Source organism: Manihot esculenta, chromosome 2 (genome assembly GCF_001659605.2).
Source record: "Manihot esculenta cultivar AM560-2 chromosome 2, M.esculenta_v8, whole genome shotgun sequence".
NCBI lineage: Eukaryota > Viridiplantae > Streptophyta > Magnoliopsida > Malpighiales > Euphorbiaceae > Manihot > Manihot esculenta.
The window spans coordinates 24,753,595-24,767,266 of NC_035162.2; the positions used below are offsets into that span (position 1 = coordinate 24,753,595).

General features: G+C 37.6%; 1 protein-coding gene across 1 annotated transcript; it reads left to right on the forward strand.

Annotated features, from left to right (window-relative positions):
* Positions 1-3,928: 3,928 nt before the first annotated feature.
* LOC110604098 (CBS domain-containing protein CBSX3, mitochondrial) lies at positions 3,929-6,483 on the forward strand. The gene is made up of 6 exons (XM_021742197.2): positions 3,929-4,104; positions 4,563-4,825; positions 4,935-5,016; positions 5,702-5,775; positions 5,864-5,924; positions 6,046-6,483. The coding sequence occupies exons 2-6, from the start codon at positions 4,568-4,570 to the stop codon at positions 6,186-6,188; spliced, it is 618 nt and encodes a 205-aa protein (XP_021597889.1). The 5' UTR covers positions 3,929-4,104; positions 4,563-4,567; the 3' UTR covers positions 6,189-6,483.
* Positions 6,484-13,672: the final 7,189 nt, after the last annotated feature.

The window sequence follows — 13,672 nt, forward strand, 5'->3', positions numbered from 1 at the left end:
GTGATCAAGTTATGGTGTATTTGCATAAGGAACATGGTGGAGGATAGAAAAAGTTTGACCCAAAGAAAATTGATTCACTTTAGATTGTTCAGAAGATTAATGACAATGCCTATATTCTTGACTTTTCATATTATATGAAAATTTTCAAGACGTTTAATGTGACAGATCTATTTCAGTATTACAAAAATAATTAATAAAATAGACAGACTTTTTTTTTTGGATAAAGGTTTATCATTAATAACTTTGGAAATTGTGAAAAATAAATAAAAGATGGTAAAATTTTTGTTTACTGTTTAATTTTAATTTTTTAGTAATAATATTTATTGTTACTAATAATTATTTTTTCAGTAACCACTATAATTTGATTACAAAATTTCTAAAACTATAATATTGTAGCACTAATATGTAGTAATCATATTGCTGTTATAAAATTATGTCCGTAGATATTTTACACAAATTTATGGTTATTAAAAAAATATTAAAATAACAAATATGGTTATTAAAAGAACTTTTTACTAATACTTATAATTTATATTGTTGCTTTATCTTTTTATATATCAATAGAATCAATTATTCATATTGTTGTTATATGTTAATCAATATAGTAGTAAAATTAATGTCATTATAATATATAGAGTAATATTATTAATAATATACAAAGTAGAGGCAATGTACTAGTTTATTTATAGGCAATTGATCTTAAAAAGTAAAATATTTATGAGATTCGACAACTTTATCTTAACATTTAAATTTTGATAATTTAAGCCAACATTGAAAGTTTATCAAAGATTTTATTCTAATTTGAAATTCAATTGGGATATGTATCATTGCTAACTTAGAGTTACAACTGATTTTTTTATTATTAAAAGTGGATCCTATTTTTATTGTAAAAGAAACGTAAGTTTGGTGGAAATAATTATAATTTGTTTAACTTTTGCCTTCTTCTTAAGACTTATTTTCTATAGCATTTAACCCTTCCGCGATACATAAGTAAACCATGATTGCTTTTTAACCATAGAGTATATAAATCATTTCTATTTCAATTAAAAAAATTAAATTGAAACATTCTAAATCAAATTTCAGATTCTCCTACACTCTAATACCTCTCTATTTCATATGCTTTCTTCGAAAATATATGTGGTGGTTTCTTCAGGGAATCCAATGAGGTTGTGATGATCTGAGATCTAAAAGGAGGTAGGGTTCATGTTCCGAGACCGGTCACCTACCTCACTGGGGTCTTCTTCTCCTCAGTCAGTTTTATGGTGTCGGCGGTCATGTTTCGAGATCGGTCACCTACCTCACTAAGAGTTTATCTTCCCAGCCAGTTTTGTGGTGCCAGCGGTCATGTTCCAAAACCAGTTACCTACCTCACTGAGAGCTTCATCTTCCCAGCCGGTCTTGTGGTGCCGGCGGTTATGTTCCGAGACTGGTCACCTACCTCACTGAGTCTTCTTCTCCTCAGCTGATTTTGTGACCTACCTCACTAGGGTCTTCTTCATTTCTTTTTAACATTTTTTCTGCAAAGTAGAAGCTTGCACATGGTATATTACAAGTGAACGCAAATATTAATTTTGACCAACCCTATCTTTTTATGTGATTCAAAGGATTCACTAAATAATAATTTACATGCTTGATTTATTTTACAGTTTTTTCTCAACAGCATGCATAAACAGATAATCCTTTTCTCAATATTTTTCATTTTTAAATTCATGCCTTTAAACTACTTTAGTATACTATCATATTCAGTCTCATACACACAAGGTTTTCATCTACAATCATAATTTTATAACTAATCATAGTAATGAAAATGCTTTGAGCTAAAGAAGTGACCGTGCAACTCAGTTATGACGCCTTTCTTCCATGATTTGCGAATCACCCCTGCATTGCTCTTTCTCTTTATATCGATATCTTCCTCTATCCGACTTTCACCGTATGGCTTTTTGATGTAGGTGGTGATTTTTGGGTCTTTCACCATCTCGTGGCACCATAGAGCTAGAGAATGAGAACTGCGGTTCTTCCCGAGCAGAGCTCAAATTGTTTGGGGCGCTTCCGGTGCCATTTTCGCCATGATTGGCCATGTGGATCTCAGTGGGTGTAATGAGGATAAGAACTCCAGTGACGAGAAGATCTCCTTCGTTCCCACAGACGACGCCAATTGATGATCTAAGATCCAGAAGGAGGTAGGGTTTTGATATGTACGAGTGAGATTAGTTTGAATGGTTCACGCCTTCCTCTTTTATTTCTTTTTCCCTTGCTCTCTACTGACGCATAACTGCCACTCTGCTACAGTGCCATCTGTCGCTATCATACAGAGCCATACATACTGATGTACCTGCCTTCTCATCATTGTCAGGCGGCCATTTAATTCCCCTTCAGCACTCGTGTTGATAGGGTCGTGGTATAGTTGGGTTTGTCCCCCTACTGTCCCATCACGTCAGATGAGCTGGGTCCCTCTTTGATGAGTCCGGGCCCCAGTTAGCCCGGTCTGCTCGATTGTGGACTGGGTTGCTTGCTAATAGGCCAGTTGGCGTAGCAGGCTCTGATGGATTTTGGGTCTGACTCTCCTACAAGAGATTGACTACGGTCTGGGTGCCAATGGCCCATCAGTCATCAAGTTGCATCTTCTTCAACGAGTAGAGCACTAAGAATTTGTTGTCCAGATCACGATGAAGTTGCTGCATTGATGACTTCATTCACTCGAAACAACTAAGAAGGAGGTTCTTTCACTGTCCTCATATATTAGAAAAATATACATTGTATTTTTAATGATTTATATCGTATGAATTAATGAGAGGGTATAGTGTCGTTTAGGTGTTGTTATTGCAGGTTAATAACTGTGATTTCTTCCTCTAGCATAATGATGAGCTTATATTTGGTTCAAGGAAAAGAAATGTATTTGATATTATTTTTAACAAAATAAATAAACTGCAAAATGAAATATTATCGAAGGAGCAGAATGAGGTGAACATAGAAAGGAGGTTAAATACTGCATAGACGTGTCTAAAAAGAAGAAAGAAAGTAAAGAACTACTATTGTTTCCAAACATACCCTCCAATTGGAACTTTAAATTAGAATAAAATATTTATAAAACTTTTAATTTTGGCTTAAATTTGTAAAATTAAAACGTTAAAATAAAATCATCAAATTTTTCAAAAATTTAATTTTTTTTTTATCAATTGGCTTTTATTTAACTATAAGAAAAGAACACACGTCTGAAACATATAAAATGCATGCAACTTAGTATGGGTGAGTCACCATGATCATGTGATGGGCTAACCAAAGCCCAAAGATAAGCCCAGATAAGCAGAGAATTGGATTTTGTGAAGATAGAAACTTTACATTATCAAACATTAACACTATGTTTGCCAATCACCTTATGCTTAATTTAAAATTTTTCACATTTGAGTCTTTCCTGCACAAATGAAAAGTATTATGCCCTATATAGATTTTAAATTTTGTCAAGAATGATAAAAAAAAAATTAACACTATGTTTGGATATGTGAAAAATAAAAGAAAAAAATAATTAAGAAAAATAATGAGGTAATTTCTTTTTTTGAAAAAAAAAATAAAATAAAGGAAGAAAGAAAAATAACTTTTATTTTTTCCTTTAGCTGCTTTCTCTCCAATTTGTGGAGAAAATACAGAAGGCATATATTTTTTATTTTAAATTTACACATATCTCTACATAAATAATAAAAAAAGTATGATAGTAAATTTATAAACATATAATTATTCTTTTAAAGAAAATAATAAAAAAGTGTTTTTCATTTTCCCTCTCCCTTTTTTTTCCTAAAATTTTTTTCCAAACAAGGTGTAAAGTAATTAAATTGGACTGATTGATAGTATTACTAATAATAATTAATAAAGGTTATGTTGCGATTGTGATATTTTATCCAAAACCAAAAAATGGATATCATAGGCTGCACACCACATCACTCTCCCCCTCTCTGTATGTGTGTGTATATATATATACATATTTCGTTGTCACTGGCATTTCTGATCTAGGGTTGCTTTTGCTTTCTTCATCCTCAGCCGAAAGTTCAAATCTTTCTCTTCTTCCTCTTCTTCACCTAGGTGATCTTGTGGGTGCTCCCTGGAAATCAGGTACAATTTGATTGATAACTTCTACTTCTTGTTCATTTATGGTGCTGATGATGATCGGAAATTACTGGGTTTTGCCCTGATTATTTCCTAGTAATAGGTAAATAGGTAGATAGACAAATAGCCTCATATAGGGTTGCTAGATCTTTGCTGCTGCTGCGTGTGCGTTTGTGTTTAGTTTAAGATCTCTGTGTCCCATTTAAGTTATTGACCGTGGAGTATTTTGATTTTTAAGATTTGATTATGTATTCGTCAATTGTTGTACACTGCTGACTGCTGAGACTTATTTGAATTTGCATCCGAAGTCAGCCCTCCCTTATTCCTTATTATTTCATTTCTTTTATATGTATTTAAAATTATGGGCATAGGCTTTTATTCACATTCTTGGGCATTTTTGCGTTTCCTTATCCTGAGATGTTGCAGTCACTCTAATTGAATATGATCAATTTCTTGTTTTACAGGAAAAATGCAAGGGGCAGTTAATGCATTTTTGTCCCATGGAAATTTGGTAAAAAATGCTGTTTTGCAACGATTCCGTGTTGCAAATCCAGTACTGAGGCCTATTTTGTTTTCTCGTTTTGAGTCTGTCTCATCTGCCCGTATGGAAGAGCAAAGCTTTGAAAGCACTACCATTTCTGACATCTTGAAAGCCAAAGGGAAAGGTGCTGATGGCTCTTGGCTTTGGTGCACCACTGAGGACAGTGTTTATGATGCTGTCAAGTCGGTATGCATCTTTGCTTCGCTATAAGTTATTGCTGCTGCTGCTGTTGTTGTAATTGCTTTTGCTCGCAAACCATCCTACTCCATCCATAATTAGAGCAATTTCCTTGTAGATGACACATCACAATGTTGGAGCCTTGGTGGTTGTTAAACCTGGAGAGCAGAAATCAATTGCAGGAATTATCACAGAAAGAGGTATTTGGGCAGTGTGGAACTTTTTCACATACCATAAACCTTTATGGATTTAGAAATTATAATATGTAAAGGTTCTTGATATTTTCTTCTCAGTAGTTGCATTTAATTTGTTATTCTGTGCATTTACTGGCAATAAATCTAGCAATTAAAATCCTTTGGAACACAGATGAATTTAGTAAATCTTCTTAGGAGGCCCAATGACCATAGATTGAACCTATTGCAATTTGATAAGGCTAGTACAGAAATTTTCTTAGTTTCCAACTATAGTTTGATGCCTATAGCTGAACGTGATTTGCATTCTAAAAGTGTTTGCAAGTTTAAGTCTCTGAGCTAGCAATTTGGGCTAGTTGTGATTCTTCTTATGACACTTTGCACAGTAGTTCTGGTCACCAGTATCAAGTTTTTAAGCTATTCATTTTAAGTAGAATGATGTCCAAAAAAAAAATTGTTAAGGGAAAAAGTATTGTTTTCATTTTTTAAACCCATGTCAGAGTACAATGAAGCTTGTCCATTTAAATTCCGGCTAGAGGAGGTTGATTGTGCCCAGAACATATTTTGGGTTCTCGAGTCTAATAGAAAGCAACAGGAGCTTGTGCCATTTGTTGAATTTATTTTTCCCTTTTGGGATGATGATGTACTGCCAAACAATGTGTTGCAAGGCATAATATAGTTAATTTTATTCCAGATTACCTGAGGAAGATTATAGTCCAGGGAAGATCATCCAAGTCTACAAAGGTTGGGGACATCATGACTGAAGAGGTACACTACTATTGGTTTATCTTAGGTGTGTTTGCTTCCATCTAGTATTCATATCAATCTATATATAAATATAAATTGGTGACTGCAGAACAAGCTTATTACAGTCACTCCGGACACTAAAGTTCTGCGGGCAATGCAATTGATGACAGGTATTATTACTTGCTGTTTACTTCTTTAGGATGTTTTTAAACACTAGTTCAGAGATTTATTCTTGTGTAGAAAGTAAGAAGCAAGAACTTTTAAGTTGGAATCTTTAATATGGTGGTGCAGATAATCGCATCAGGCACATTCCTGTCATTGATGACAAGGGAATGATCGGCATGGTCTCCATTGGAGATGTTGTCCGTGCTGTAGTGACTGAGCACCGGGAGGAGCTGGACCGCTTGAACGCTTACATTCAAGGAGGTTACTAGATGATGACGACGACAAAGATGATGGAATTCCAGGGATGTGCTTACCGTGCGAAGATCAGTAAGCAAAGATCTTGTAAATATGGCATGTGTGTGTCTCCAGTTATGTGGTATTACCTATGGTATCAGAATACCTGATGTCAAATAACAGCTTGTGAACTAACTGGTTCACAATAAGCACAATCATCTTGCTTGAGACCTTTGTCTGTACATGTTTAGATGATTGGTTGTAGACTGGTAATGTCAAAGACCTTCTGGAAAAATATCTAATTTTAAGTCTTGTTTGTTTTATCGAAAATATTTTTTCCATTTCCTGATTTTTGGTGAAACTCAAAATAATTTAAGAAAATATTAAATGATGTTTAAGGAAAATAATTTCCTTCTCACAAAAAAGAAGATGAGCAAATTAATTTTTTGTAAACAAATGGATTCTTAAGATCTTTTTAGACTTCTTTTTGCGAATACAGATGGCAAATAATCTTGGTGGTGAAATTAGAAGAAGTTTTGCAGCCATCATTTTGTGTTTATTTTTTAAGGTCTTGACCAGTTTAAATGCTACAAAAGATTGAAAAAGAAAACTTAGGCTAAAAATCCAAATAAGGTTTTCAATTTTGTAGTAAAGTCAAAAATATCTTCAATTCAAGCTTTTAGCCCCAAAAAATAAAAATTTGAATTCACTTTTGAGTCCAAATTAACTCATAGCTGATAGAATTTTTTTTTAGATATTAAAGTTATTTACTATTTTCACTTACAATAAAAAAAATAAGAAAAAAAATCAAGAATTAAAATAGTAATTAAATTAACAAATAATACGTATTTAGTTTTAAATACAAAATTCAAAAGTTCAAAATGAATTTTGTAATAAGCGCAGCCCTATTAGGCTTTGTTTTGCAAGAAATTAATAATAATAAAAAAAAAAACTAGAAATTTATTCACTCAACCTCCGACTATTTTTTGGAAAATGTTTGTATTGTTTACAATTTTTTGACATTTCAAATACTAAAAAATTAAGCAATAAAAAATATTTTTCTTGGTTAAACAAAATTAAATAATTTTTAAGAAATATGATTTTTTTTACAATTTGAAAGCTTTATTAATATTATTCTATATAAATTTATTAATATCCTTTATTTTTAAAATTACAATCAAAGAATATAAAAAAATTAATTTTCTGACAAATATTTTAAAAGAAAATTATTATTTTTTTAAAATTATATTTGTAAGTTATTTTTCGCCAAATAAATAAGCCTCACCTTCAATATATTCTCGAGGGAAAGTAGAACTGGGGAAGGTAGACTATTTATTGGAAGATGAGAGGAAGTTTAGACCGATGGAATTAGCTTATTGGCTTGCCCCAAACTTTTAAAGGGAGATTAATGTTGAAGTTGGAAAATTTTAGAAACATGAAATATTAACTTAAATTATTCAAACGTTTAAATCAATTTATATTTATATTTTTAATTTTTAATTTTTAATTTTTAATTTAAGATAATTAGAGTAAATTTTAAAAATTTATCATATATTTACCTATGAAATCAAATCAATTCAATTTTGATGAAAAATTGAAAATGTCACGTGATTTTTTTTATTAGTTTTTAATTAGGTCTAAATTATTCAAATATCATATTATATGAGCCTCCTAACAATTACATGTACCATATATGATTGACGGATGTTATAAAAGTGCTTTTTTCCATTAATTAACACATTTATATATATATTTTTTAAAAAAAGTTAATGCAGAATGAAGAAATACAAAATGTTTGATGGATATAATTTTCATTTTTTTACGAAGCCTTCTCTCTTCTTTTCCACCCTAAAAGAAACAACAATAGCATAAAGTGGAGAGGGTGAGGGAATCACATACAAGGCATACAAAATATAAAAAAATAAAATATAAGAACAATTCTCTCCCAATGAAATTTCAAAATTCAAGAATTTGTAAAGATACCCATTTCATATCAAGGCTTTATTCACAAGTCAAAAACCCTGTTAGTTAGTTTGATGTTATATGAATTTTCTCTCACAAGAGACAATTGGATTGGGTTGTTCTCATTAAGTGGTGGTGGAGGTAGAGGAAGTAACCAAGATCACCAATATTGTCACTAACTGAAATCCCATAATAAATATAGTTCTGCTATAAAAATGAATAGACATAAAAATTCAGCAAAGGACTCAAGTACACAACAAAATTTATATTCTTCAACTGTAGATTAAGGATTGGTAGGCTGCAACGAGATCGATCTTCATGATGGTGAGGTCTAGTAATGGAAGAGGAAGAATGAATTGCCAATATTGCAGCAACCATACAAAAAATGATAGTATATAGGACTTATTTAAGAGTAAAAGATTCAATTATCAAACCCATGCCAAAAAGGCGTATGGGTTCTTACTACTAAGGCTTAGAGAGGCAACAACAATTTTCTTGGCTTGCAGTAACAACATCAACTTCAATTCCATGGTGATAAATATTTTCCTCTTCCTGGTCCATGATAGATTCGGTTTTCTTCTGGGTCCCTTCTTGCTGGGCTCTCTAATGGGTCTCTCCATGTTCTATCTGGTGAAGGGACCTGTAAAATAAGAAAGAATGGTCAGGGGCCTACCGGGGGTGCCCCGGCAGAGGCCCTCCGACGCTCAAGTCAGATTTTATGGCTCAGAGTAGTATATCTAGGCAAGGGTTACAGAAAGAATAAAAATGGTGTCCAGGAAGGAGAAGGAAGAAGAAGAGAGCCCCCTGAGCGTGACCTCTACCGTGATATATATATCTGTCTCTCTGCCACAATGCTAGCTGTCTTCTGTCGCCTAGCTCCGTATGTACGGATGTGTCAGGCGCCTGCTCCATGCATAACGGCCATTAATTTTCTTCTGATACGTATGATTCTCCTCTGATACGCATGCGGAAGGACCTACCAGCAGGGCATCTTGGTCATTTTCCCCTTTCCGGGCTGGGTTAAATGGTAGGGCTGAAGTTGAGCCTGGTGAGGGCCTGATTACTGGGCCGAGAGGTTTGGGCCGGTTTGATTGAGGAGTCTAGGCGGAGTCCGGCCCTATGACTGAACGGGCTGGACCTGGCTCTCGAGGGGAATATTGAAGCCTTCGGATCATGGACTGTTTTCATGGGCCTGGCCTTTATACCGGGGTGAAGAAATCCAGCGATCATCAATTGCCCCTTTATCTCCTCAGCAGTTTATTCCATGACTGGTGAGGGAATAAATCTTTAAACTCTATTCATGACCGTGTGGTCTGAGAACTGCTCCTGTCAAAAGTATCCCTTTCTTGCCTTTTTATTATTTTTGCCTGAGCATTGGACTCTCGTGTATGTTTTTTGCCCCTGAGTATTTATGGGCTGTCTTCTCTCGGGCGTTTTGCGGGCTCTTTGTTGCCTGGACCTTTCTCTAGGCCAGCTGAGTTGGTTTAGTGTGAGCGGTCAATTCTCGAGGTCGGTGCCTCTTATGATTGCCCCTGATTCTCTGTTTGGCTTTGTATTTTGGTATGCAGTTTGCTTAGGAATCGCCTTGCCTTAATTCGGTCTGTCTTATCGGGTTTACCAGTACTGCGCTCGTTTTCTTGAGATCGGCATGATGCTTTGGTACTTTTGGCTGTTGTGTGAGATTAAAGTCTCTCTACCTGATGACTTGAGCTCCTTTGGGAGGTCGGAGTTTAGCTTTTTCATTTATGGTCCCGTGCCCCAATCTTTTATGTGAGATCAGAACTATGTTCTTTATGAGTTGTTTTTGCTTGTAGCACCGGATGATCTTGGGGATTCTGGCTATTTTTGCTCCGGGAGATCTTTGAGATCTTTGCCGGTCTTCTACCTTAGTGAGGTCTTCTGCCTCATTGAGGTCTTCTGCCTCAGTGAGGTTTTCTGCCTCAGTGAGGTCTTCTGCCTCAGTGAGGTCTTCTGCCTCATTGAGGTCTTCTGCCTCATTGAGGTCTTCTGCCTCAGTGAGGTCTTCTGCCTCATTGAGGTCTTCTGCCTCATTGAGGTCTTCCTTTGCTAGGACCTCAGTGAGGTCTTCTTTTGTCAAGACCTTATTGAGGTCTTCTCTTGTCAAGACCTTATTGAGGTCTTCCTTTGCTAGGACCTCAGTGAGGTCTTCTTTTGTCAAGACCTTATTGAGGTCTTCCTTGTCAAGACCTCATTGAGGTCTTCCTTTGCTAGGACCTCAGTGAGGTCTTCTTTTACTAGGACCTCAGTGAGGTCTTCTTTTGCTAGGACCTCAGTGAGGTCTTCTTTTGTCAAGACCTTATTGAGGTCTTCCTTTTCTAGGACCTCAGTGAGGTCTTCTTTTGCCAGGAGATCTTGGGGACCCTGGTCTTCATGCTCCGGGAGGTCTTTTAAGATCCTCACCGGCCGTTTTTATTTTGTTTTCCCAGGAGTTCTAGGGGATCCTGGTCTTCTTTGTTTTCCCGGGAGTTCTAGAGGATCCCGGTCTTCATGCTCCGGGAGGTCTTTTAAGATCCTCACCGGCCTTTTTTATTTTGTTTTCCCAGGAGTTCTAGGGGATCCCGGCCTTGTTTGGTTACCCGGGAGTTCTTAGGGGATCCCGGTCTTGTTTGTTTACCCGGGAGTTCTTAGGGGATCCCGGAGTCTTCTTTGGTTACCCGGGAGTTCTTAGGGGATCCCGGTCTTGTTTGGTTACCCGGGAGTTCTTAGGGGATCGCGGAGTCTTCTTTGGTTACCCGGGAGTTCTTAGGGGATCCCGGAGTCTTCTTTGGTTACCCGGGAGTTCTTAGGGGATCCCGGTCTTGTTTGGTTACCCGGGAGTTCTTAGGGGATCCCGGTCTTGTTTGGTTACCCGGGAGTTCTTAGGGGATCCCGGTCTTTTTTGGTTACCCGGGAGTTCTTAGGGGATCCCGGTCTTGTTTGGTTACCCGGGAGTTCTTAGGGGATCCCGGAGTCTTCTTTGGTTACCCGGGAGTTCTTAGGGGATCCCGGTCTTCTTTGGTTACCCGGGAGTTCTTAGGGGATCCCGGTCTTGTTTGTTTACCCGGGAGTTCTTAGGGGATCCCGGAGTCTTCTTTGGTTACCCGGGAGTTCTTAGGGGATCCCGGTCTTGTTTGGTTACCCGGGAGTTCTTAGGGGATCCCGGAGTCTTCTTTGGTTACCCGGGAGTTCTTAGGGGATCCCGGTCTTGTTTGGTTACCCGGGAGTTCTTAGGGGATCCCGGAGTCTTCTTTGTAATTCGGGCTCTATGGCCTTACTGTCGCTTCGTCATCTCAGCTGGTTTTGTGCCTAACTGAGGTCTTGTTTATTTTTCTGAATTTTTCTGCAAAATAAGAGCTTGCACAGAGCACATATAACAAGGATGCTCGTTGTTAATTCAATGATATTCATCAATTAATAATATGTCGCACGTGTCACTTGGTTTCATTTTTCAGATGCATGCAGGTATTAACTCATGCAATTTTAGAGATGCAGCGAACAATACTTTTGCATGTGTAAATTTTCTCCAGGATTTTTCAATCTATAGAACATAGGCAGTTATCAAGATATCTGAACTCATAGAGGTATATTTTGATTAAATTTAGTCTTACTATTTACATGCGAAACATGTCTTTTAATGATCTATGAAGTCATTTGTATTTGATAATATTTACTTAAAAATGACTGCCAATAACTAAAGGCATTCTTGAAATTCTGAAGCAAAATAATAAATATACACAGCAAAGTACGATTCGGGTAACTGGAGCATATATATGTCACGAGTATTTAAGATAAGTAATTAAGGGCTTTGTAAATTTTTCAAACAGTAATTGTGTTAATGTCACGTGGCAAGTTGTGTACCTTATTTCAATATTAATTGGCATGATTGTCCAAAATATAGCCAGCAGTGCAGATTCTCGAAAATCGAGTGAGTGCCGGTTCACGCTAATCCATGGTGTGCGGGTTCACGCCGATCTGCTCACATGGTATCTGATTAATGGTTTTTTAATTAGTCAAAAGACCCAATTCATCATGGAGGCCCTTCTTAAGATCTGGTGGTCCAAAGTTTCCCATCTGATTGTGTAGACCCAGGTAGCCTCTACTCTATGAAGCCAGCCTCACGCGGCATCCTCCATTGTATGAGCGCTTGAATACCTTGATTCAAACTCCAGGTCGTGCCAGAAATTACGCCGATCCGCTCGCCGCACCACTAAATCAATTGTGTGCATGAATTTGTGGAGGAGGTACAGGCTGACCGGGCGTTGACGCCGCTTACTTTGCAGAAATCGCTTGAGCGGGCCTCCCTCTTGGACCCACCCCCTTGGGTTACGAACCCACGTCACCTGGCTTGGCTAGTGGCTAATTGATTTTAGTTTTCTTCCATTTCTCTTCTTCTTCTCTCTGTCTCTCTCTTTTTCTCTTTTCCTTTTATATATATATATATATATATAGGGCTTTAGCAAAATGGTTGCTGAGGACCCAACCTGTTTAGCCTTCTCTTGAGATCTGCCAATCGGGTAGCATCGTCGGCTTGTACAATTCAATTTTGAATGCTTGTCGTTCTGGTTGAAGGCTTGCCGACCTGATACCCTGACCGACCTGTTGAGCTTTTGATTTTCCGACCTACGGTCTTAACTATACAGATTCCTCGATGCCTCGATCAAGCGTCCTGGTACTAGAGCAGGTCTGTTAATAAGAGGTTGAAGGATTGCCGACCTCGTAACCTCACCGACCTCGTCTTCAAGTTGGACGACGCACCGAGTTCCGACCTTGAGCATCGAAGGGTCATTCTCAGCCACACGTGGCTGGGGTGGTTACACGGTTGCCTGATAGACTCAAATAGTTTTCCTCTTCTTTAAAAACTCTTGAAGTGAAGGCATTTATGATAATACTCCCAATGGCTGAGATCCACGTGTAACTGTATTCCACATCGCAGCCCATTCGTGGCAGAGAATGACGCATTAGCAAAGATGATTTCTTTCTCAACCTTGAGACCGTCGAGCCTGAGCCTTCGTCTAGCACCGCTGTCCTCTTCACTTGCCGGACCTCGGCCCAATCTTAAATCGCTCCCTTTACCTGCAACCCAAGCCTGTTCTGCCTCAGACGACAAGCCTCAGCCTCGGAAGCTGAAGGGAAGCTCTCGGCTTAACCGGTGGTCCAGAGCTCGAGCAATCCGCTCTGGCCGTTTTTTAGACCGCTCAGGTCACCGGGCTCAGGTGGCCGAGCTCAATCCCCCACCTCAACAATCCAGAGAAAGCGAATTGAAAGGATTTGGTACTGTAACAGCGGGCAATAGAGATGACGAAGGCGTGGATGTCACAGGTGGGAAGTTCCATTTACGCGGTTTCCGATGGCACCAGATGGACGGTCGAGCACTTCGTTGGCGCGGCCTCGGGACAGTTCAAGCATTGCTTGATCGATCGAGGTTGCTCTATAAATACTCATCTGTTTTACTTCGCCTTTGAATATGAGTTCGGCAACATTATTTTACTCGACCTGGGATGTGAGCCCGACCTCAAACACGGCTCCGACCTCGGTCACAGATCTAAGTTCGAGCACG